At 37.5% G+C, this 22,677-nt stretch overlaps 1 protein-coding gene across 1 annotated transcript; it reads left to right on the forward strand.

Moving 5' to 3' along the window:
* The first annotated feature begins 17,096 nt into the window (after nucleotides 1-17,096).
* On the forward strand, nucleotides 17,097-22,366 carry LOC147422095 (uncharacterized). The gene is made up of 8 exons (XM_086503010.1): nucleotides 17,097-17,125; nucleotides 18,412-18,466; nucleotides 19,106-19,353; nucleotides 19,446-19,744; nucleotides 19,848-19,910; nucleotides 21,260-21,676; nucleotides 21,744-21,865; nucleotides 21,959-22,366. The coding sequence occupies exons 1-8, from the start codon at nucleotides 17,097-17,099 to the stop codon at nucleotides 22,364-22,366; spliced, it is 1,641 nt and encodes a 546-aa protein (XP_086359136.1).
* The last annotated feature ends 311 nt before the right edge of the window (nucleotides 22,367-22,677 follow it).

Raw genomic sequence — 22,677 nt, forward strand, 5'->3', positions numbered from 1 at the left:
TACTTATTTCAAATGATCAATGTTTTTATCTTATAAAACTACTTCCCTTTTTCTTGTGCACAAATTTAAGTAATATGCATGCTTAGAATCATGTTTGTGATGACGACGTCTCTCAAACACCAAGTAGAATTTAACACTTTACCTTGGGAGAATGAAATGGACTAAAGAGCAGACATGCTTACAACAGCTATGTCTCCAAAGAACCAAATGGATAGTCTATCAAAGAGCAATGCAAGTTAATGGGGCTTAAAATACCTGAAGGTTAGCTTCATTAAATACATCCAAAGGTTAGTGTAAAATTCCTTAGACCTTAGGTTAAGCTAGGCCTATGCTTCAGGTGCTTGATGATTAAAGTCCATGAGATGCTTGATAACTAAGGTGCATGCTTAAGCTAGGCATGAGCTTGAAAAGTCAAATCAATCCCTACAAGGAGGGGGGGATCCCTTGAAGCTAGGGGCATGAGGGAGAGAGACCATACTCTTGCTAAGCTTGTACTTGTTGCTGACTAAGGTGCTTGAGAACCTTCCCATGCTTGGGGGGTAAGATGCTTGAGGGGCTTGAGTCAAAAAGGTGCCTTACAAAGGAGGGGGCAAGAACAAAGCTAGGGGAATGATTTGACCAACCCCTCACTCACGTAAAGCACACCCCTCCCTCAAGGGGCACAAGGACACATGTCAATTTCTCCCTATGCTTAGCCACATGGGGTGCTTGAATCCTATTGGCTAGGCTAAAGAGGGGTCCAATGAGCATTTAGTTATTTGATTAATTGTCTAAAGCATTTTCCAAGCCCTCTCTCTCAAAGGGGAAAGGAGGACACTTGTCCAAATGCTACCATGGTTACTTGATATGCACTATGTATGTGATTGGCTAGTATTGCAGGGGTCCAATCAAATGCAAGCATTAGCTACAATGAGGGGTCGACCAAAGCAAGTTGGGGGTGTGCTTGAGGGGTATACGATCTCTCACACACTCTCACAAGCTCATTCTCACTTGGGCAAAGTGCAAGAACTCCATATCCTTCTCCAATCTTGTTGAGAAGCTGAGAGCCTACACCAACACTCTTGGATATGGAATATAAATCCAACCAAGAGCCATGATTCAATGCTTAAGCTTTCCATCTTCTTCATCATCATTATTATGCTATTATGCTATACTATGCAAGAAGAGTGATGATAAGTAAGGAACTATATCTTTCTTGTATGTTAGTTCTTCTTCCTCTTTCCTACCCTTATTCCCTGCTAGCTCTCTCCACCTTTGAAGGTGTTTGAGGCCTTGGGACTGAGGCTAGGGATGCATGAAAATTTCCATCTTCAGTGCATCACCTAGGTCACAAGGAACACAAAGATTTTATTGTACCAAGTCTCTCTTTTTGGGAGAATCTATAATATAAAAGCCTATTGGAGGGGGGACCGGCTCCACATAAATCTGGTCCTCAATTGTTGTCAATGTTCTCTAATTCTCTTGCTTGCAAAAGTATTGTTCATGCCAAGTTAATTAAGTATAATGGTTGTGTTACTACCGCTAATCAAGCTCACCCTCTATGTTCTCAAAGTAGTCGCACAAAAATTCTCACTTTTATTCTCTTGATTCCGCTATTCTCAATGTTCATAGGACATTTCCATTATAGTACATATTGTAAGGCATTGGCCATGTCTAGAATAACTTCAAAATAAGGATACATCATTTCAAGAAGGGAAAATATCTCTCTATGATTGCATTAATGACCTCGAAGGTGGAAAATACAGATGGAGCATCTGGTTCTAGAGAAAATAAGGCCAGAATCAATATTGAGTCACAAAGAGGGAAATATTAGGGCACTAATGGTTGAGGGCAAGGTAGAGATGATTTCAGATGCAATTTCAACAGCTGCTACACAAGTATGGTCATTTTGCGGCCCAATTTCTTGATAGTCCAAAGCCAAAAGGAACTGAAGCAAAGCCAGCAAAACCAGCTCCAATGGGAGCCATTACCAGAAGTAGGGGAGTGGAGATTGAGGACCTACCAGACAAGCCTGAATAGGAAACAAAAGACTGAAGAGGCTCAGAGATGGAAAAAGAAATGGGCTACATGGAAGGGGAAGGACAAGGCAAAGGTGGTCGATGAGTGGCAAGAGCAAAGAACTCTGGTAGTCAAGATCACAGAGGATCTGGCTAAGAAGATGCCGGTGCAACCTCAGTTCTCTGAGGCCTAAACCATCAAGAGATTAGTGCCACAGTATTCAATAGATCAAGAAAGAAAGCCCATAGGAGTGTCTGGTAAGAAAGAGGCTGGTAAGGTACTAGATGAGTCTGTGACTCCCTCAATGGAGAGTTTAGCTGAGGAATTATGGCAAGTAAGAATAGACTTGGCCGGGGTTGAGAACGTAGACCTGAGGATAGAAAATGCTTAGGGGCAATCCGAATCCTCACCCAAGGGTCAATCAGCCTCCAAACACAGGAGGCAAACTGAGTGTCAATGCAAGGATAGTCAATTGGAAGAAAGGTCCTCCAATTCAGATAGGAGTTCTGGTAATGAGCACGATGAAAGTTATGTCAAGATCTACGAGTGGATTCATAAGCTAATAGCCGAGCTAGAGGCTGTGAAGTTTATCAAAAAGAAGAGGAAGCAAGTCGCTAAAGGAATGGCCATGGATTTATCTGTCATCAAAGATGGTAAGGTGCCAATCATCCAAGTTGATTATAAGATAAAAAAGAAATGGGAGCCTTTATTAGGAGTAATGCTAGATGGCAAGGTGGGAGTGAATATATCGAGAGAGCATGTTCCATAGAAACTTAATATTAAAGAAATGAAACCAACATCATTCAATACTAATGGCTGATCAATGAGATATCTAGGCCACATGTTTTCTAGAAAATTTGTAGATCAGAGTTCGAAAAGAAAATCTTAAAACCACCTTTCTAGTGATGGACATGCAAGGTGCATATGGTATGCTATAGGGAAGACCCTGGCTCAAAAGTGCAGGAGCCATTCACGACTATGTGGGTCAAACACTTACCATTCAAGGGCATAATCAGTGTATTCAAGTGAATATTGACACCTTAGGAGCTAGAAGAAATCCATGAGACCATAGGAGCTCTCCAAAGAGTATGGGCCAAAGAAGATTGAGCACATGCTCGCATCTATGAACATATTTTCCATAGCAAAAACTAACTTGAATGAAATACTAATGGACAACAATCAAGCTAAGAGGCAAAGATAGTAATAAATGAACAATTTTACTTCAGTAAGGTTGGATGGAAGAACACCAACTCAATCTACCCAGGATAAGGAGGATTCTAGATTAGAAGCGATTCAAGGGCAAACCAATGCAGAGAACCCTGATTGAGGTTCTAAATGGGTAGAGATGGAAGTTGGGTTAGACGAGTTAGGGAGTCCATTCAATGCATATGTAGTAGGCATTTGGAATAAACAAGGAAGTTGAGTCACTGGAAAAAGTAGTTTTTGCCAGTTGACGAAGAAATCAAACAGTGGAATCTAAAATCCCAAAATGCTCAAAATAACAAGCATTTGAAATCAAAGATTAAGGAAAGAGGTGATAATTTAGGTTAGACTAATCAGATGAACGATGTTCTTGATGAAGTTTGAGTCTAAGATATTCCACAAGCCATGCAAGACTCACTGCAGTGTAGATTTTCTATTTACAAGTACAAAGGCATCTCAACAACATCGATGAGGGACAATCTAGTGGATGCTGAGTTGTTTCATAATACGACAACGGAGGGGTTAGATCCAGAGTGGAAGGACATATACAATTTCCTTTAATTTTAGGGGGATTTCTAGAGAATTGGTCCTAAGCCAAGAAAAAGACATTGATTATCAAGATTCTAAAGTTCATCATGATCAGAGGATCCTTGTATAGATTTGGGATTGATGGGGTGCTTCAATGTTCTATGTCTATGAAAGGAAGGATGCATGTTCTAACATAAACTCACAACAAGAGTACAAGAGTTCACTTCTCCACTGATATCACTTACAATAAGATTTTGCAAGCAAGTTTATGTGACAGAGCATGATGACTGATGCTAGGGCCTTTTGCAAGACTTGTGATATTTGTGAGAGAATGGACGGGCAGACAATAGTAGATATGATGCCCGTGACTCCCAAACAACCGTTTGGGGTATTTATGAGTTGAAGATTGGACTCCATGGGTTCATTCAAGAAAGGTATCCCAATGAAGAACATATACATTGACATGGCTAGTTGTTAATCAACAAGTGGGTTGAGGCCAAGGCATTACCAAATAACACTGCAAAGTTGACGGCATGGTTCTCGTATGAGCACATTGTTTGCAAATTTGGCTTTTTGATCAAGATAGTTTGAGACCAGGGAACACACTTCATCAATGAAACAATTTAAACTCTAATTGAAATATTTTTGTTCAAGCATAAAAAATCCACAGCTTAGTATCCTAGAGGCAATGGACAGGCTGAAAGCATTAACAAAACAATCAAGACCATTCTGACGAAGACTGTTCAGAAGGAGCCACATCACTAGGATTAGTAAAAGCTTCATACGGCTCTGTGGGCATACCAAACAGCTCACAAGGTAACAACAAGTATGAATCCATTTAGGATGATATGTGGCATAGAGGCAGTGGTGCCAATGGAGTTCACAATTTCCAATCTCAGAATGGAGATTGAATACGATATGGATTTTAACACAAATTTGAAAAAAAAAGTATGGATGAGCTAGTGAAGTCGGATGAAATTAGACAAAGAGCCATGGTTGAATAGGAAGTTGTTCAACAGAGAAGGAGATTCTAGCATGATAGCAAGCTGAAGGTTTGAGAATTCAAGAAGGGAGACTTGGTATTATTATATAAGTCAAAGTCAGGCCCTAAGAAACCTAATATGAAGATAGCATGGTCAAGGCCGTATGAGATAGATTGGGTTTTGTCCAATGGAATAGTCAAACTTAAGGATTTATCCAAATTACTATTGTGAGGGGTCTACAATGGTTCCAAGATCACCTATACTATTCCATATCAGATGAACCTCCAGCATGGTGCAACACAACATGACCAATTATTAATTAAATGACAAGCCTTTAGACTTGTTCAACATTAGAATAGAGGTAGTAGGAATGGATGAGGGTCAAAACAAAGTGGGGAATTTAGGGATTGTTCTTGTTTAGAATCAGATAGGGAAAAAACAAAAATAATGATAACTGGCGTGCTATTAAAGACCAAATATTTTGGGGAATATCACCAAGTTACACTCATTGCAAGGATGAGCCAATGCATGTGCCAAACAAGAGGTGCATTCATGGTTATAATTATGATAACTATGAGGTGTGTTCATGACCTTGCCCACATTCCTCCACATCTTGCTTGCCTTGCACATGTTCTGAAGATCTCTTTGCACCATTGCATGTATCACCTGCTTCTTCCTTTGTTGTTACACGTGAGTCACCTTCCCCAACACCTACTCCACAACCTGACAAACTGACGTATTCTTCGTTCACATTTCCATTGTCATCAAGTGAATTCTCCTTCTCTACACATAGTCTTTCGCAGAAAGTGCAGACATGATGAAGAAGTGACAACTCATGTCATAAGCTATGCATGCTACCATGGACAAAAAGCAATAGAAATCAAAGATCTCCTTCAACTCGTGGAGCAACAATATTTTGTACCTCACAAGAATTTGGGGAAATACATTTTTCAATAGAGGGAGAGAGCATTGTTCAACATTTGGGATATGGAAGTGGTGGTCAAATCCACCAAGATTTCCTTTGACATGGGTATCATTCAGTAGGTACTCGACACTTTCAATTATAATACTAGTACAATGGCAGTCAATGGCGGAACCTTTTAGATGACTATGGAAACTTTATCTCATGTGTTGCAATTACCCTTTTCTTCAAAGCCTCCAAGCTAATGAGGTTAGTGAATTTTTGAAATAAACTTCTCAAGCAAAGAAGAAAAGAAAGGATGCGGGATAGGGCATCCCGGTCTCTGCTTTGGAGTTGAGACGAGGCTATAAGTTTGCAGCCAAGGCCATTAGTACGAAGAATAACCCTACCTACATTTCAAAAAAGCTATTTGATTATGTTTTTGTCTAGAATCAAGAACCCACAGGCACTAGTTAACCTTAGCTCCATACTTTTTAGCATTGTTATATTTCAACCTGCCAAGGTAAAAACTCAAAAAAATGTTTAATTCCTGGTATGGGCATGACAATTTTTGTATTGGGCCACATGCATTCTAGCACTTGTAAATGAAACTATAGCTTGTGAAAATGTCATAGTTGAGGCAACCACGACCAATCAACTCATTTAGCAAGAAAACCAAGAAGGGAAAAGTACTGATCTAGTTCTAGTTATAGCTAGAGCAAAACAAACTGTGGAATACACAAAAGTAGGTACCTTAAAACCAGTGGGGGCCAAGAAAAAAAAATGTTGAATATCCTTGAATAGCTTAAGGAAAATCAAAAGAGTACTAGTGGCCAACACTCAGATAGTTTCACAGTCAGATGTTGGTCAAATGCAAGGGTCATTAATAGACAAAGCCATTGAACTGCTAGGTTCACCCCCAAAAACCCTAGTAAAAGAAGGAAAGGACCCCTGAAAGGGCCTTGATGGTGATTTATTCCATTTGGCATATGACACTAGCAAGCTACAAATGCTACACAAAAGCTTATAATTGGAAACCTCATCATCAATACCTCTGGGAAGCTACCTATTCCATACCAAACTATGGTGCTTACCTATGAAGCTGAACATATGGATAGCACAACCATTCTAGAATGGCTATATTTCCACCATTCAAATAGGTTGGAATATGGAAATCAATACAATTGGCCAAATGATGGAAGCACAAGGCCCCATTGAGCATGTGGACCTACAATAGGCCAAGAAGTAAGGCCAAAGAGTACAAACAAGAAACCTTATTCCTCAAGAATCTTGTGTTGAAACTGCAAGTTGTACATGAAAAATATGAGCATGTAATTTAAACCTAACAAAAGAACTTGGACAAGTTGAAGGGACAAACTCAGTACTAGAAGAAGAGAAGGTAGAGCTTGTCAATGCTAACAAAGCTCAAAGGACTATGCTCAATCAAAAGTTAACGGCTTTGAGTAGTATGAAAGCTATCTAGAATACCTTGAAATGGTCTTTATCAATCATTGGTGGACATTTCCAATCCATATAACAATTTGACACTGAATCTTGAAGACCTTCAAAATTTGCTCACTCTATCAAGTCGAATATGGAGGAGAATTTAGGATAGTTCACTGTGACTCATTGGTAAATTGGGCTCTAATGGAGCACCTCAAGCACTAAGAGGATGATTTGAAAGAGGAGGATGAGGAACCAGAGCAAGGCAAGCAGTATGGAGATGGGACAATGGATTGAAGGGATGATGATGACGATGATAACCAACCTCCTCCACTCCCAAAACATGGATCACAAGGGACTAAGGGAATGAACAATCAGTGGGAAACAACAAGCTCAGGATATTAACAAACTAGGAAAGGGCAATTAACGCTAGTGGATTTGGATCAAGACACATATATACTAATTATTTTATTGAATGTTTAATTTTGAATAGTGACTATGAAAAGAGAAGGCACTCCAAATCTAGGAGTATTTGAATGAGATGATGCATATTCAAATTTAGAAAGATTCTAAATGTTTTATGTGGGAGTAAAATGGATGGTCAAGAAATAATTAGGCTACTTGCAAGCTTCCCCCTCATCCCAATGTAATTCAAATGCTAGAGAAAGTTCCTGAGTACATACTTACATGCTCATTGGCTATTGATGATGTGCTGGTTAACCCTCAAGTGCAACAACTATCTACAATGAATGTTCAAAGCTATCTACTATCATGAGAATACTACTTACAAGCTTCCCCCCCATCCCAAAATAATTCAAATGCTAGAGAGAGTGCCTGAGTACATACACACTGCTAATTGATGATGTATTGGTTAAACCTCAAGCATAATAGCTGTCTACAATGAATGTTCACAACAACTATCTACTATCATGAGAAAACTACTTGCAAGGTTTCCCCTCATCCCAAATTAATTCAACTGCTAACATATTGTTGGTGGGAAATCAACCTTCATACAGGTACATGAAAGATTTTAGATTAGAGATGCAAGATTTACTCACTAAGATGCAAATCGGTCAAAGGATACTGAACTATCAGAAGGTAAAAATTTTACTTGAGAACAATGCATCCAGCATCAGGGGACTGAAGACTATGATGAGCTTGAGGGAACAAGAAACAACATCAAAGAGTCTATTTCACCTAGTTAGAATCCATTGATGGAGGAAAATTAGGTTGTGCTCAACCTCATTGAACTAGTTCTTGACTCTCCAGAGGTCATGTATGCCTTACCCATGAATGATGATGAATTACCCAAATTTTACCCTGCTTTGTATCCTTAGTATAATGAACCAACAAACTAGAAAAAGTATTTACACATTGCAAATCAGTTAAGGGAATGGTATGAGCACAATAAAGCAAAGTGGGTGTCTTGGAAGAATGTGTTAAATGAAACTGAATAGAAAACCACAATATCAAGATAAAGGAGGATTTGCATAACTTCCAAGGTATGATGAGTCAACGGAGGAACCAAATTTGCATATACTGATCTTCTGCTACACCAATGAGCTCCTCCAACTATCAATTGAAGCTTCCAAGATCCCACAGAAGGTGTTGGCAGGGCAAATTTTCATCAAAACCATAGTTCAGGGAAACGGTTGAAGTTTTATTTGAAGCTCAGATCAAGGCCAACCAACCAGTTCGAGAGGGTTGGATTCACACGACATCATTCTATCATAAATTAGTCAGATTCAAACTCATTAGGGTAAGGTGCACTTTGTATGGTGCTAAAACAAAGACCTGGAATGCTTTGACACCATACAAAGTCAAGATGATGATTGATCGCAAAGAGCAGGAAGCCATCTATAGGCTCATTCTTAAAGACAATGCTAGAACCAATGTTCAAGGAACGAGTCAACCTCTGGTAATTAGGCTCCACCTTAGACCACACGAAAGAGGTATCCAGATAAGAGGAAACTCTGACACCCCAGAGATCGTGTGCGGAAAGCCCAAGAACTAGGGTGTTACACAATTGAAGTTTTAGAGAAGTCTGAGATTAGTTGATTGTAGAAGAGTGATCTGGAAGGAAAGTGGGTGGATTTAGACCACCTATCTCCAAGTAAACCAGTCATTTTCAGAAGCATACCTGGAATTTTGGAATACACCAAAATTCAAAGAAAGGGAAGGAAGAATGTAGACCGTGGAAACATGTCTTACTCCAATGCTAGTACAGTCATTAGGAACTGGCAGTTATCAAATAGATTTACCATTGTAATTGTACAATGTAAAATCAGGCAAAGCCCAATCCGGGTACCTATAAATAGAACCCATTACCTCATTTTGTGAGCTAGTCATTCTCAAGCCTAGAGTTATCCTTTTGTAATCATTGAACATATGATATGAGCGTCAATTAGCTCTTTTGTAGCGTTATATAGTGCTAGTTGTACACTTTCTAGTATGTGAATACATATTAGTTCCAGTCTCTTATCTTTGTATTTCCATTTTAGTCCTTGTTTGATTTGTATGTTATCTGAATTGTGAACATCTAATCTGATTTGACTAACTCCAAAGCTCTAACCAGGAATAGCTATAAGAAGTGACCGGCTCATTCCAAGAAGAGAGTCAAGCACTTGAGGTGGAGATTCCAACATCTCCTCACACATAGCAATGAACATTTTTTATGCATGGCTCCTCCAAGCCATTCATTCTTAAGGAATAGTGGTTTCTAATATATAACTTTCTCTTTCCCTATTCTTCTCTTTATTGAAAATGTATAGTTAATTTGTGTATGGATGCTTAACATTGGGATAAAGTGCCTTTTTTTGGTTGCTATAATTTACAAAAGTTTTGCCAGAGTCTCCTTTGAGGGCCAACTTTTGCTAAAAGGAGAGACTGGAGGTTTTCTTTTCTTGCTATCCCTCTTTGGTGCCATTATCTACAAAACATATATTATATAGTTTTTAGTTCATATAAGACCAATAATTTGCAGTTAGATACATATTACATGAAGTAGACTACCTACTACTTGAAAAACATACTTTAGAATGTAGATTATGGTATATAACACTATATGTATTAAGTAGTATATAAAACTATATGTAGTATGCAATATATATACTATATGTAGTATACAAAATATACTATATATAGTGTGCTTACTTTCTACCTTTATTATGTAGTATCCTATACAGTCCATTTTTTATAATATATTCTATACTATATACTAAACATATTAAATTATATAGTATATACTCTACATTACATATACAATAACAACTTTGACGTAGTACTATATTACATAAAACGTACTCTGTGTTATATATATAATATCTACTCTACAAAGTACTATGTTACATACATGGTACTCTAATGTAGTACTATATTAGATATATATACTCTATATATATTATACTCTTTATACTATATATTCTATATACTCTGTAATATATATACTATAACTAGAGGAATAAGTATAACTTTATATACTATATACTCTATATACTTTATATAATATATACTTTATATTGAATATATACTAGTCATATTATATACCTTATATATATATATATATATATACACTATATACTATATAATCTACTAAAAATATACTATATTATGTACTTTATTTTATCTATATACTATATTTACAATGAAACCTGTTTTGGATGATAGATATTTGGGATTACCACAACAAAAAAGGCAAAAAAAGGGGGAGACAAAGCTCCCCCATCATCCATGCGAGCGTGGATGATGAGGGAGCTCTATCCCCCCCTTTTTTTGCCTTTTTTGTTGTGGTAATCCCAAATATGTATCATCCAAAATAGGTTTTATTGTAGATATAGTAATCAAAAGCAATTCACCTGTAATTTTGTTCACAAGATTCATCGATTAGACAAAAAAAAAGGGGAAGGCAGAGCTCCCCCATCATCCGTGTGCACGGATGATGGGGAAGCTCTATCTCCGCACGGGGATGATGGGGGAGCTCTGCCTCCCCCTTTTTCTTTGTCAAATTGATGAACCTTGTGAACAATTGCGTTAATGTTGAGCAGTTAATACAAACATGTAATGAAATCTCTTTTGATAATCAACTGATGTAATGCCGTTCAATGCAAAAAAAAGGGGGGGGGGGGGGGGGGGGGGGGGACAGAGCCCCCCCATCATCCGCGTGTTAATGTTGAGAAGTTAATACAAACATGTAATGAAATCTTCATTGATAATCAACTGATCTAATTTTGTTCAATGCAAAAAACAGGGGGGGGACAGAGCCCCCCCCTTTTTTTTTGCAATTTTGAGATTATATATGTTCATTATCAAGCTATTGACATGATTACCCGCTGCAAAGCAATGAAACAATCTGTTCTGACGCTTCAAAACAGTCCGGTCAAAGTCGGTGAATGTAAAAAAGGGGGGGGGGGGGGGGGGGGGGGACGCAGATGATGGGGGAGCTTAGTCCCCCCCCCCCCCCCCCCCCCCCCCCCCCCCCCCCAGGTCATATAGAGTTATAAAATATTAGTGTATGATAATAATGCTAGATACGATATAATTACATAATACAATATATATACATATAATATATATATATATATATATAATAATCATACAAGATACGTGTATAATATATTACTATTTAATATGTATAGTTTATGTTAAGTATATAGTATATAATATATAGATTTATAATATTAGTATAATATATCTTATAGTAAATATACATATAATATGTATATAATAAGCATACGATATACGTTTATAATATATAATTATATAATACATATAATTTGTATGTTAAGTATATAGTATATAATATTACTATAGTATATCTTATAGTATATATATATGTGTGTGTTCTCTATAAATATAATAATTAATAATATAATTCTAATATGGATACTATATACTCTATATTATATTCATACTATTATATTAAATAAGTATATAATATAACTATAAGTATCAGTATAAGTATAGCTATAACTATATATTATACGTATGGTATATATTATAAGTATAGGGATAAATATAACTATAAATATATATTATAAGCTAAGTTGCATATACATAAAACTTATAATACGTCATATATGGGCGTATTTTACCTGACCCATATTATACGAGCGTATTAAACAATGACGCATCAGCAAAAACGGGCAACGTTTTATTTTCTCAGTTTTTTGATCGAAGTATCTTTTGATCAAAAGATTTTTCTATTGAAAGATGTTTAGGACATATTTATTTTCATCGAAAGATGTATTGATCGAAAAAAAAAGTATATATACTGGCAACACGCCTTGTTGAGACTAGTGTTTCTCATAAAAGGTATTCCATCTTAATAAGAGACAAAAAAATGAACTTTGTTTATATTTAAAAATTAAATTCAAAAATTTTAAATTTTTGATTAAATCTAATTTAATGTTTTGTTAAAACTTTATTAATTATTTGTTTTAAAATCAAATTATGTAAACTTTGTATGTTGTGTAGAGCTCAAACTCTCACTCATACAAGGTGTTTATTTTTTAGGAATCACTTGCTACGTGCTCAATTTACTAACACATGGAAGTGAATAGTGATATAATTTAGAGGTTATCGTTGTGTGCAGAGTGTACTCTCATGAGGTTACTTGCTAGCAAAATATAATAGAATAGAGTTCAGTTTTATTTAGGTAAGTTTGATTTTGATGTGCAGATACTTTCTCACCTCAAAGTGAAGATAGATAGAAATCTTGTTGTCCTGTGTAGAGCCTTCACACTATGCTCTCACTGGAATCAAAATTCAGGAATCTCATGTCCAAATACATAGATATTACATTATCTTTATTTGGATTGCTACGTCTATCATACTGTGTGATTGTATACATGCATCAAATGCAGAAAGATTAGCTTTCAAAGATCTACCGTGGAGTGTGAGAACTTCATGTATGCACTTCAGATAGATATGACAATCGTCAAAGATTGCAATTAATCCTCATTTCCAATGAGAATCAATTGCAAGATTTGATCAATATTATCGATTATCGTAATGTGTAAAAGCTTTATGCTTGTTTTTTTAGATAAATTGATATACTGCAATGGACTAAAATTATCAACTATTGTAATGTATGAAACCCAAAAGCTTGCACTTTAGATAAATCGATATAGTACAATGTGATTGAAACATTTTGTTTGAAGTGATGGAGTTATTTAGTGCATCAAAATATGATTTGATTGACATGAGTTTATTGAAGCATGCAAAGACTATTATTATCTTTTGTTAATTATAATATAGCGCAAGATTAATTGATAATGTGAACAGATTTTAATCACTATATTGTTCAATAGAGCATTGCTTGTGTAGTTTGTTTCTTTGAAGTAATTTTGACCTTGAAATTAACAAGTGGATTTGTTGATCTGGTGACTTAAATTTATCTGTCAGCATGGTGAAAGGACATGAGTGGAGTTGTGTCCACGAGCTGCATGCTGGAAAGAATACATCTCAAATGAAATGCATGACATGCGGCCATGAGTTCAGTGGTAATGCGACCAGAATCAAAGAGCATTTGTTTAAAGTCCTTGGTAATGTTCATGCTAGATTGCCAAAGTACGTCCCATTGTAGAGAAAATTCTTGCAGCTAAAAAAAAAAGTGTTAATACCAAACAAGCTACAATGGATGTTGAAATGTCTTTTGTCAATGAGAGGACAAAGCATGTGCCTACGGAAGAAAATGATCACACTTCCCAGTCAACTCCTTTTCATGGACATGCTTCAATATCAGCAAAAGCTAATTTTAGCTCAACTAAAGTTAGTAAAGCATCATCCAATGGCCAAACGCTACATGAAGCAATAGTTGCTTGAGTTGCATTTGAAATAGACACAATATTTTGTGGCATGTGGTATACCATTCAAATGCTATGCACAACCCCATATTTCAAGAGCTTTAATGAGCACGACCAAAAAAGGGTTTGTGCTTCTTGATTATAATAAGATGCACACAGAGTATCTAAATAAAATGGAAAACAATATTGAAGCCATCCTCAAGTGAACAATGGTGGAATTTGTTCTTGCATATGGTTGCACCATAGCGTTGGATGGATGGACCAACTGTCAGAAGAAGCCGCTCATCAATGTGATGCTTATCAATCCTAGAGGGTCTACGTTCGTAGCAGCCATTGACACCTCTTTGAAAAAGAAGGCCAGTGATTATCTAGCAAGGATATATGAGTGTGCCATAGCAAAGGTAGATGGACCAAAGAATGTGACTAATCACAGATAATGCATCCAATTACAAGGATGCAGGAAGGCTATCCAGGTTAAGTACGCAAAAATTACTTGGGTGCCATGTGACGTGCATACTCTTAATCTACTATTAAAAGACATTGGAAAAATGGCCATCATAAAACGAAAACTGTTGGATGCTAATCATGTGGTGAAATTTATTAGAGAGCATCAATTTTTGTATGCTCTTTTTTTTATTAAAATCACCTAGCAAAACTTTGAAGATATTTTATGCGACAAGGTTTGCAATCACATATTATGTTCTTGCTACCTTGCAAGAAGTGAAGCTTGCATTGATTGAAACGGTATTTGATAGACGCTGGGATGCATGGCTCAGCAAGTATGCTAGCTACCAAGAGGCAACTACAAGGTGTGTACAGCTTGTGAACTTGCAAGTTTTTTGGCACAATGTAGAGAGAATTGTCACCCTAGCCAAACCATTTGTAGATATTTTACAAATACTTGACAAAGACTCTTTTGCCTTTGGTCGAGTCTATTCGTATATGTCAGAGGCATTGCGCAAAGTAAGAGAGCATGCTGGATTTGGTGCAAAGGAAAAAGCTTCCATAATCACAACTGCCAACAAGCGATGGGTGCAATTGCATACGCCGCCTTGGTTGGCCAATGCAACGAGTGTCTCTGATTCTTTGAGAAGCAGAACTATGGCAAGAGCTGATTCCTTGGCATTGTCTCTGATTTGAAATAAATGTTGGCATACAAAGTGGCTTGGACACAGCTTCCTGCACTCCTTAAGGTTGAGAGGCTCGCCTTGCAACCCAAACTCTTCCTCTTCGATCCATGCAATAGCTTTGAGATCTTTCTCCTGGCCATAACTCTCTCTCTCTTCTTTGTAGATGGCATGTGTTTTAGTGTGGTTAAGTTCTTCTTCCATATTTGTCAATCAAGAAAACATGTCATCATGAGAGAGATTTGTTGTAAAGTTAATAGGTTATCACTTTCAAATCTTAAAAGAAATAGACATGATAACTTAATGTTGCAGCAATAAAAAGACATAATATTTATCACCCAGTCGTTGAAAAGAGACAAGATAACTTGATCAATTATATAATTTACAAGCACAACTAAAGAGGATAATAAATAATTCATCACTTCAATGATCAGTTGGTCGTAGACTAAAAATCATTACAATGTCATAGCCCACTCTATGGGCTCCGTTTAGACATAGGGAAAGATCAAAAGTGTTAGGTCAGGCTAAGGGATTGTTTTGCTTGCCACTCTCAAGGTGGGTAAGTAAATTGCCTAATAAATCCCTTTTGTTTTTCTCTTGTGATGCTTCCATGCACTTCAAGAGTCTTTTACAAGTATGTGACATGGAGTATATATCCATGGCTTTACTCCAAGGAGGGGGATTAGTAGATATGCATTATGGGGCAACCCATGGAAAATCTCTCTCGCTCTGCTTTCTAGTTTCTATTTGTAAGTTGCGGAGAGGAGGAAAGCATACCGTCATTCTGGTCTTTGTACATGACCCCCAATTTGCATAGACCCCCTTCTGTCCAAAGTGAAGCATCATGTTGCGGGAGTGAAGATCATTGTGGAGATAGTCATGTGCATGTAGATACTTTAGGGTTTGAAGAAGAGCGTTTAATATTTGCAAAATATTATTTTGGAATAACTCTACTGTTCCTTCTGTGTTTACATAATTGCAAATGGCAGGTTGATTACCATCTGCAATGCACTCTCTTATCCATTTCTCTACATGGATGCCATTCCAAAAACATGAAATGAGCATTGGACACTCTATGTGGTGGACCATGGCCATTGGAAATTTGATAAATTATGCTGCAATGAGCAATGTCCAAAGCTGTGGCTTCGTCCTTGAGCTGTTGATCCACTGTGGGTCCATGCAAATGGACTTTGAAGATTTTTGCCACATATAGTGGCTCTTTAAATGAAGGGTGTGTGACACCTACACGCTTCACTGTAGTCCATCTCCCTCTCCCAGATGTGGAGTGTGTATGTTGAAGAAGACTACAGTTTCTAGCAAAAGATATAATACAGGGGGGAGCTGAGACAGATCAAGAGCAAGAGCGGCAATAGAAAAAGACTCTATTTTAACCGTAGTCTCTGGCTCTACAGCATTGGAAGAGCTGACTTCCACTCTCGTGCGTTTTGCTGCTCTTTCCATATTTCCCTTTCTCTTGAACTCAGTATACAACTGTTGCACAAGTTGTATGCCAGTAGCTACACCTGGCAAAGTAATGATTTCAGGATTATTTAGATCCTGAAAAATCTTCACAATCTGTCCAATAGACTGCTTGACCATGTTCAATAATGAATCTGAAGTCATTAGAGATATGTCAAAAGCAACAGGCATAAATGTGTGTTGAAGCTTCTGAAAGACAGACTTCACTAAGGCCTCTGTGAATTGGTAATTCTATTTTGGAGCAGAGGGGTTTAGGCAATGACAACTCAGGCTCTAGCATGTGATGAAAGTGACATATTATCACTTCGAAGATAAATTTTTGTTGATGTTTTGCTAGCTTAATATCCTCCATATCTGCAATATATAATTTTATAACATAAATGCTGTAAAGGAAGAGGAGAAACTATCAAATTTGTGTCATATTTATTAATCCATATTTCATACACAATTTGACTTAATTCATAGCAAATGACAATATATTATGATTGCAATACATACATTGTACATTAGAGAGGAGAATACACAAAGAGAGAGATGGAGAGAGGTGAACATGCCAGGAGTGTGAGGTATGCTCATCACAAGAATTGGACCCTGTTATGTGCATTACATGATACACATAAATGATCGGAGCATGAATGTGAACAACCCAGCTGGTGTGAAGTACGCTCAACAAAAGTCCTGGACGTTTTTGTAATGTTGATTGATAGTTTAATCAATCTAAACCCTGATAAAGTGTGTGGAACGCACAACACAACCAACTGCGGACAATTTAAAAATCTTGGATTGTGGTCAAATATCGTACATATTTACATCCAAGACGCCACCAAGTCATTCACTGATGAGTGGTGTATCTACGGATCAGAAAGTACAAGGCATATCATGCTAAGATGAAGAGGGCATAGGTATGCATCTCTCCACTCTTAAGTAGACAAACATATGCCTCATCTTTCTATGTAGTAAGAATGATGATGTGACTAAATCCAATCCCTGATGAAATGTGTGTGGAACTCACAGCACACACCAACAGCGTATAACTTAACAATCTCAGATGCAGGCCAAATATCATATGTATCTACATCCAAGACAACACCAAGTCATCTAGTGATGAACAATGATGTGTCTTTGGAGTTCAAAACAAAAGAGTAACCAGTGTGTCACACAAAGATGAAGAGGGAATAAACTATGCATCTCTCCACTCTCTGTTTGACAAACCAAACTCTTGTGTGTACGTGAAACAAACAATAATTTGAGTTGATCTAAAATTGAGTAACCCATAAGTCACTCTGGAGTGAGAGGTGTAGCATCATGCCTACTGCACACCACAAGTTGACCACTAAATCCTAAACTCAGCCCTGTGGTGAGAGATAGACAACTGCACCACACGAGTGAGAATCTAAGTCTATCCTAAAACCCTTCTCTGCAGTGAGCCAAGTGGCTGCACAACACGAGAAAGATGACTAATTTCTACACACTTCTAGAGTGAGCCGGATGGCTACACACCACGAAGTGGCCTATAACGTGCAAGCTAACTCTATGGTGAGAGTAAAACAATTGCACCACACGAGTCTAGCACAACACAAAAAAAGAAGTTAGAAAAGAGCAAGACAACTTAAAATTTTTACCTCAAGCTTTGTCTGCTCCAATATCCTCCTCAAGCTCTAGCACTGCTTTCGATCGAACCGGCTCAAGCTCTAGAACTGCTTTTGATTGAAACAGATGATGGTTTCTTATATAAGATATTTTTTGATCGAAATCTTTTTTTATCAAAAGAAAAATAAAACGGCAATACGGTGATTATATGGGATTTTGGCGTATAATGGAGTTTTATATGTATATATTTTTTGGTACGGGCGTATAAATGCAACCCAGATTATAAGTATAGGTATAAGTATAGCTATATATTATATACTATATACTCTATATTATATACATACTATTACATAAAGCGAGGAGTCTTGGTTTCCATTTTCAAGAGGATACTTGGCAAGGCTTGTGTATCATGTATTTTTTATCGTTTTCTTCTATAAATAATGAAGCATACCATAATTGATCTTCACAAATTTTTTCTTTTTTTAAAGGTTGAATATAACAAGGATGTAGCATCAGCTATGGAAACAATTGAGAGGACTATCCCAGAAGCACCACGGCTAGATGAAATAAGAAAAGAGAAATCAAATATTCAGAAGCAAATTTCAGATAGGATTGGCAAGGTATGTCAGCTTTTATCATTAGATTGGTAAGATTTGCTTTTGCTTGTTATTAGTTACATAGTAACAGAATACATTTCACAAGTTTTGCTTTGTTTGCATCCCAAATTGGGTGAGCAATGGAAGAAAACTTTGTTTGATCTTCAATTTGAGGGTAAAGATTCTTATATCACATTGAAGAAGCTTAGAATGCTTGCAACATTAGAGATACAAGTTGAAAAGAGAGTGAGATTTCTAAAGCTACTAGAGGCTCCTAGAATCACAAGGGAGCAATATTTGATACCTACAAGAGAAGCTGATTTTAAAGGGTAATTGCATTTCATAATTTTGGTAGACTAGTGATTGTGTAAGAGTACTCTGTTTTGTTCTTAAGCTTTACACAATTGAATGTTTTTTTTACAGTTGGTTGACAAGAGAAATATTTTTGGATAAGGTTGAAAGCATGGCATCATCTTTGTTAGAGTCTTTGCTTGAGAGTGTGGAGGAACCGCTAGTAATGCCTAATGATCCTACATTGCGAAAGTATTTGGAAGGAGTGAAGTTGGAAGCTCGCAAGCATATGTTTCAAGTTTTAAGAAGTAGGGAGGCAAAGGGAGATATTAAGTCTATCAAAGGTAGTGCTCTCCATGGAGACCCAAAGGAGAGCAAGTATATGGATCTTGAAAAGGCAGGTCAAAGATTGTTTTCAGGTAATTTTGTCAAAATATCATTATTGTATTTTTGGAGTTTGTGAAAATCTCATTTTCTTATGGAGTGATGTACACTTCTCTTAGGTACTTCAAATACCTTGTGTCTAGAAAGTTGCTTCTTGAAATACCCTCAACTTGCAAAGCATGGTGTAAAGTGGGTGATTCTTCTCTTTGTATGTATCCCGTCACCATGCATGGCTTGAGTGAATGGGAAGTAGAAAATTGTCCTTGGTGGATAGATTTTCCTGCTGGCTGTCGTTTGGAGGAAGAAATCAAGTTGTATAATTTACATGCCACTAAGAAAGTCATGGATTTGACTCATGAAGTGCAAAAAGAGTCTACAAAAAGAGGATCTAAGCGCAATACAAATAGCTCTTCAATAGGTTTGTTTTTAATCGATATCTAGCAAAAATATGTAGTATTTATGGTGATGTGCTATTGGTTTCCATTATGAACTTTATTGATTTTCTTTACGTATTCATGTAGAGAACAATGAGAAAGGCAAGGCTGTAGAGAGTTTACAACAGATTCAAGAGGAGGATACATGTGGTAAGTTGCGTTTGAAATTCTTTTGTTTGTTAATATTTTTGTTCACATAGGGTAATATCGTAATATGTGAAATCTTGATATGGATAATTTGCAAGACACAACGTGTTTTTTACCTTAATGTTACCCCCACCCTTTAAGGGAAAAATGGAAAAGCAGTGCATGATGCATCCTTACATTTCAAAAGGTCAAAAATATCACAAAGGACACTGTTGATGAGAGGAGCACACTATAGATAATTGGTGACTTGAGATCTCTAGAAATAAGAGCCAAGTGACATGGGAAGATTGAGGAATTGATGGTTCCCCGTCAATCCACATAGCACCACGGATTGGTGACCAAAATGGTAACCCCTCCAGCTGCAGGATGTCGGGCCCTACCCCCGGCGCCCCGCCCATCCAAGTCAAGGCAAGATCTTGGAACCCAAGTGTTGTTAAGAATGTTCCAAGATGCCATATATATTCCCTATAGCATCCTAAAATCTTGATAATGAGTTGAGCTTATACCTTGATAGTGTATTTTCTCCTGTTAATTGTTCTTATTTCTTCTAAGAATTGTTCTTGGGAGAGCCTCTTCAATTAGGCTGCAGCGGTGTTGGGAACCAGCATTTGTGAAGAGGGGAAATTAATGTTGAAAAGAAGTGGCCAGCATTGGCGGTTCAATATGCTTCAATGTGGGGTTAGAAATGTGGTTAAGCAAGGCATATAATGTGTTGCTGTGTCACAAAGGGGGATGGGGCACCATGCATAATATTGATGGTTGGGACCCCATGAGTGCAAGTGCTGTAGGCGGGGAGGGGTTGGGGGGGGGGAATGGGCTCTTGAGTGTACAACTACTGATGGTTTTGGCTACGTTTGCGACACACACGACTGGTCCTTGCCTTGGTCCATGCCTATACATAAATATGGGCCATGTCCACTCTTTGGTTGTACCAGGATCTCCCCTTCAACATGCATACACCACACCTAATTGCAAATGCTGATCCAAAAGAAAAAGGGCACTTTTCCTGTTGCACAATAATTTTCTCTTGATCTATAGTTTGGAATCTTGTATGTGATTTAGAGTACTTATGCACGTGGGTGTAGGTTGGAAGCTGGAGCTTGCTTTGCACAAGGCTCTCTTGTATATATACAAATGCCATCAGAGGATCAACTCCCATAAAGGATTTCCTTGTTTTCCAATGTTTGTTTGTACATATCAAGATGTATACTTGGACAATGCTCATGGAATTTAGCATCTCTCTTGGGCACTATCTTTTGCTTGGGGATGAACATTAACATTAAGATATGGTTACATAAATAGGTGTTGCTTACACATACACATAATTGTGTTGTAATTTGAATAATTTGCAGGTGACATAAGCATTGCAAAAGAGGTGGTGACATATATTCATGGTGGACCTTCCAAAATAGAGCCTCATAAGGTGGAAGGTGTTTCTTCGATTTTTGGATGTTGTGTCAACGGTGACTACATCAAGATGGGTAGAGACTTTGAGAAAGGACAAAGAAATGAAGCTTATGGAAAGTTGCATGAGTTTTTTTTTTTGCATGCCGGTATGGATCATGATTACCATCATGAAGGAAGAACTGTCAAGTGGGCTGCAGGACTTGTCATCATAGAATTTTCTACAAGCATGGTGGGGATAAATGTTGGAGAGGATCTTCCTAGTTGGGATGTGTTGACGGAGGAGCATGTTCGCTATGGGATCTCTATTGCAGCCGCTAGTCTTGACGATATTGGATGGCTTGTTATGATCAGCCCACTGCAAGGTACTCACTTTGCATAAGCTCTTTTTAATGTGTGTATGTTTTTTTCTTATGTTTGGTGTGTTTGTAGGTCCATGTATTTCTTGGATAGAGAAGCATGCATACTGTCAAGGTCTAATGGTTGCAAGGAGAGTGGTGATTGGAAGAAAGATTGCTTATGGAGGCTACATACAAATGGAGAACATCCACAATGTGAGTGTTTGTAGTAGCTTTGTGTGTGAAAAGCTCAAATGAGTATGTTGAATGGCTATGGATCAATATGTTCTATTTGAATTTGTATTGTAGGTGCGCTGCAGCATTCTCTTGTTTGTCCATAGAGTGGGCTTCTCTCCATCTTTGTTTATTGAGAATAGCAAAGATTTATTCAAAGCTCACTCATTGCAAAATGAAGAAGATTTTTGGGCTCATTATATGCCAGAGAGTAAGAAGACCCAACATCCGCACTCTTCTTGCTTGATTCGTGGTGCCGTTCAAAAGAGCATGGGATTTATGGGATGCATACTTCGCACTTGTTGTGCTCCAGGTGGATTGGTGATCGAGGTGGGGTGTGGCATAGCTCCACTATCACATGCTGCAATGATTTTAGGATATACATTCTTTGCCTTTGACAATGATGAAACTCTCATTAAAGATGTGGTGGAGCCTGCTATGTTAGCTAGAGAGAAGAGAGGCCAAGTGGATCAAAAGCTATAGAGCAATGAGGAGGGGCACAAGAGTTTGTAGTCAAGCCACTTAGAAATCCTTTTATGGAGGATGATTAGTAAGGTTTTCTCTTTGGACATAGTAGCCTATAATAACATCTCTATGAACTATGACTTGCATGAGATGGCCCTTAGATTTAAGCTTTTTGTGCTCTCTTGATTTTCATGTCAAGTGATTATGATGTCTAGTTTTGATGATCTACAATCACTTTGTCTAAAAGAACTATTTATGTTATCACAATCTTTGAATAACTTTTTTTTTTTTTTGGGAGCACACTTTTAGTATGCTTCCTTGTTATGCAG

The sequence above is a fragment of the Adiantum capillus-veneris genome, chromosome 27, assembly GCF_014529385.1.
Source record: "Adiantum capillus-veneris isolate H3 chromosome 27, ASM1452938v2, whole genome shotgun sequence".
NCBI classification, from domain to species: Eukaryota; Viridiplantae; Streptophyta; class Polypodiopsida; order Polypodiales; family Pteridaceae; genus Adiantum; species Adiantum capillus-veneris.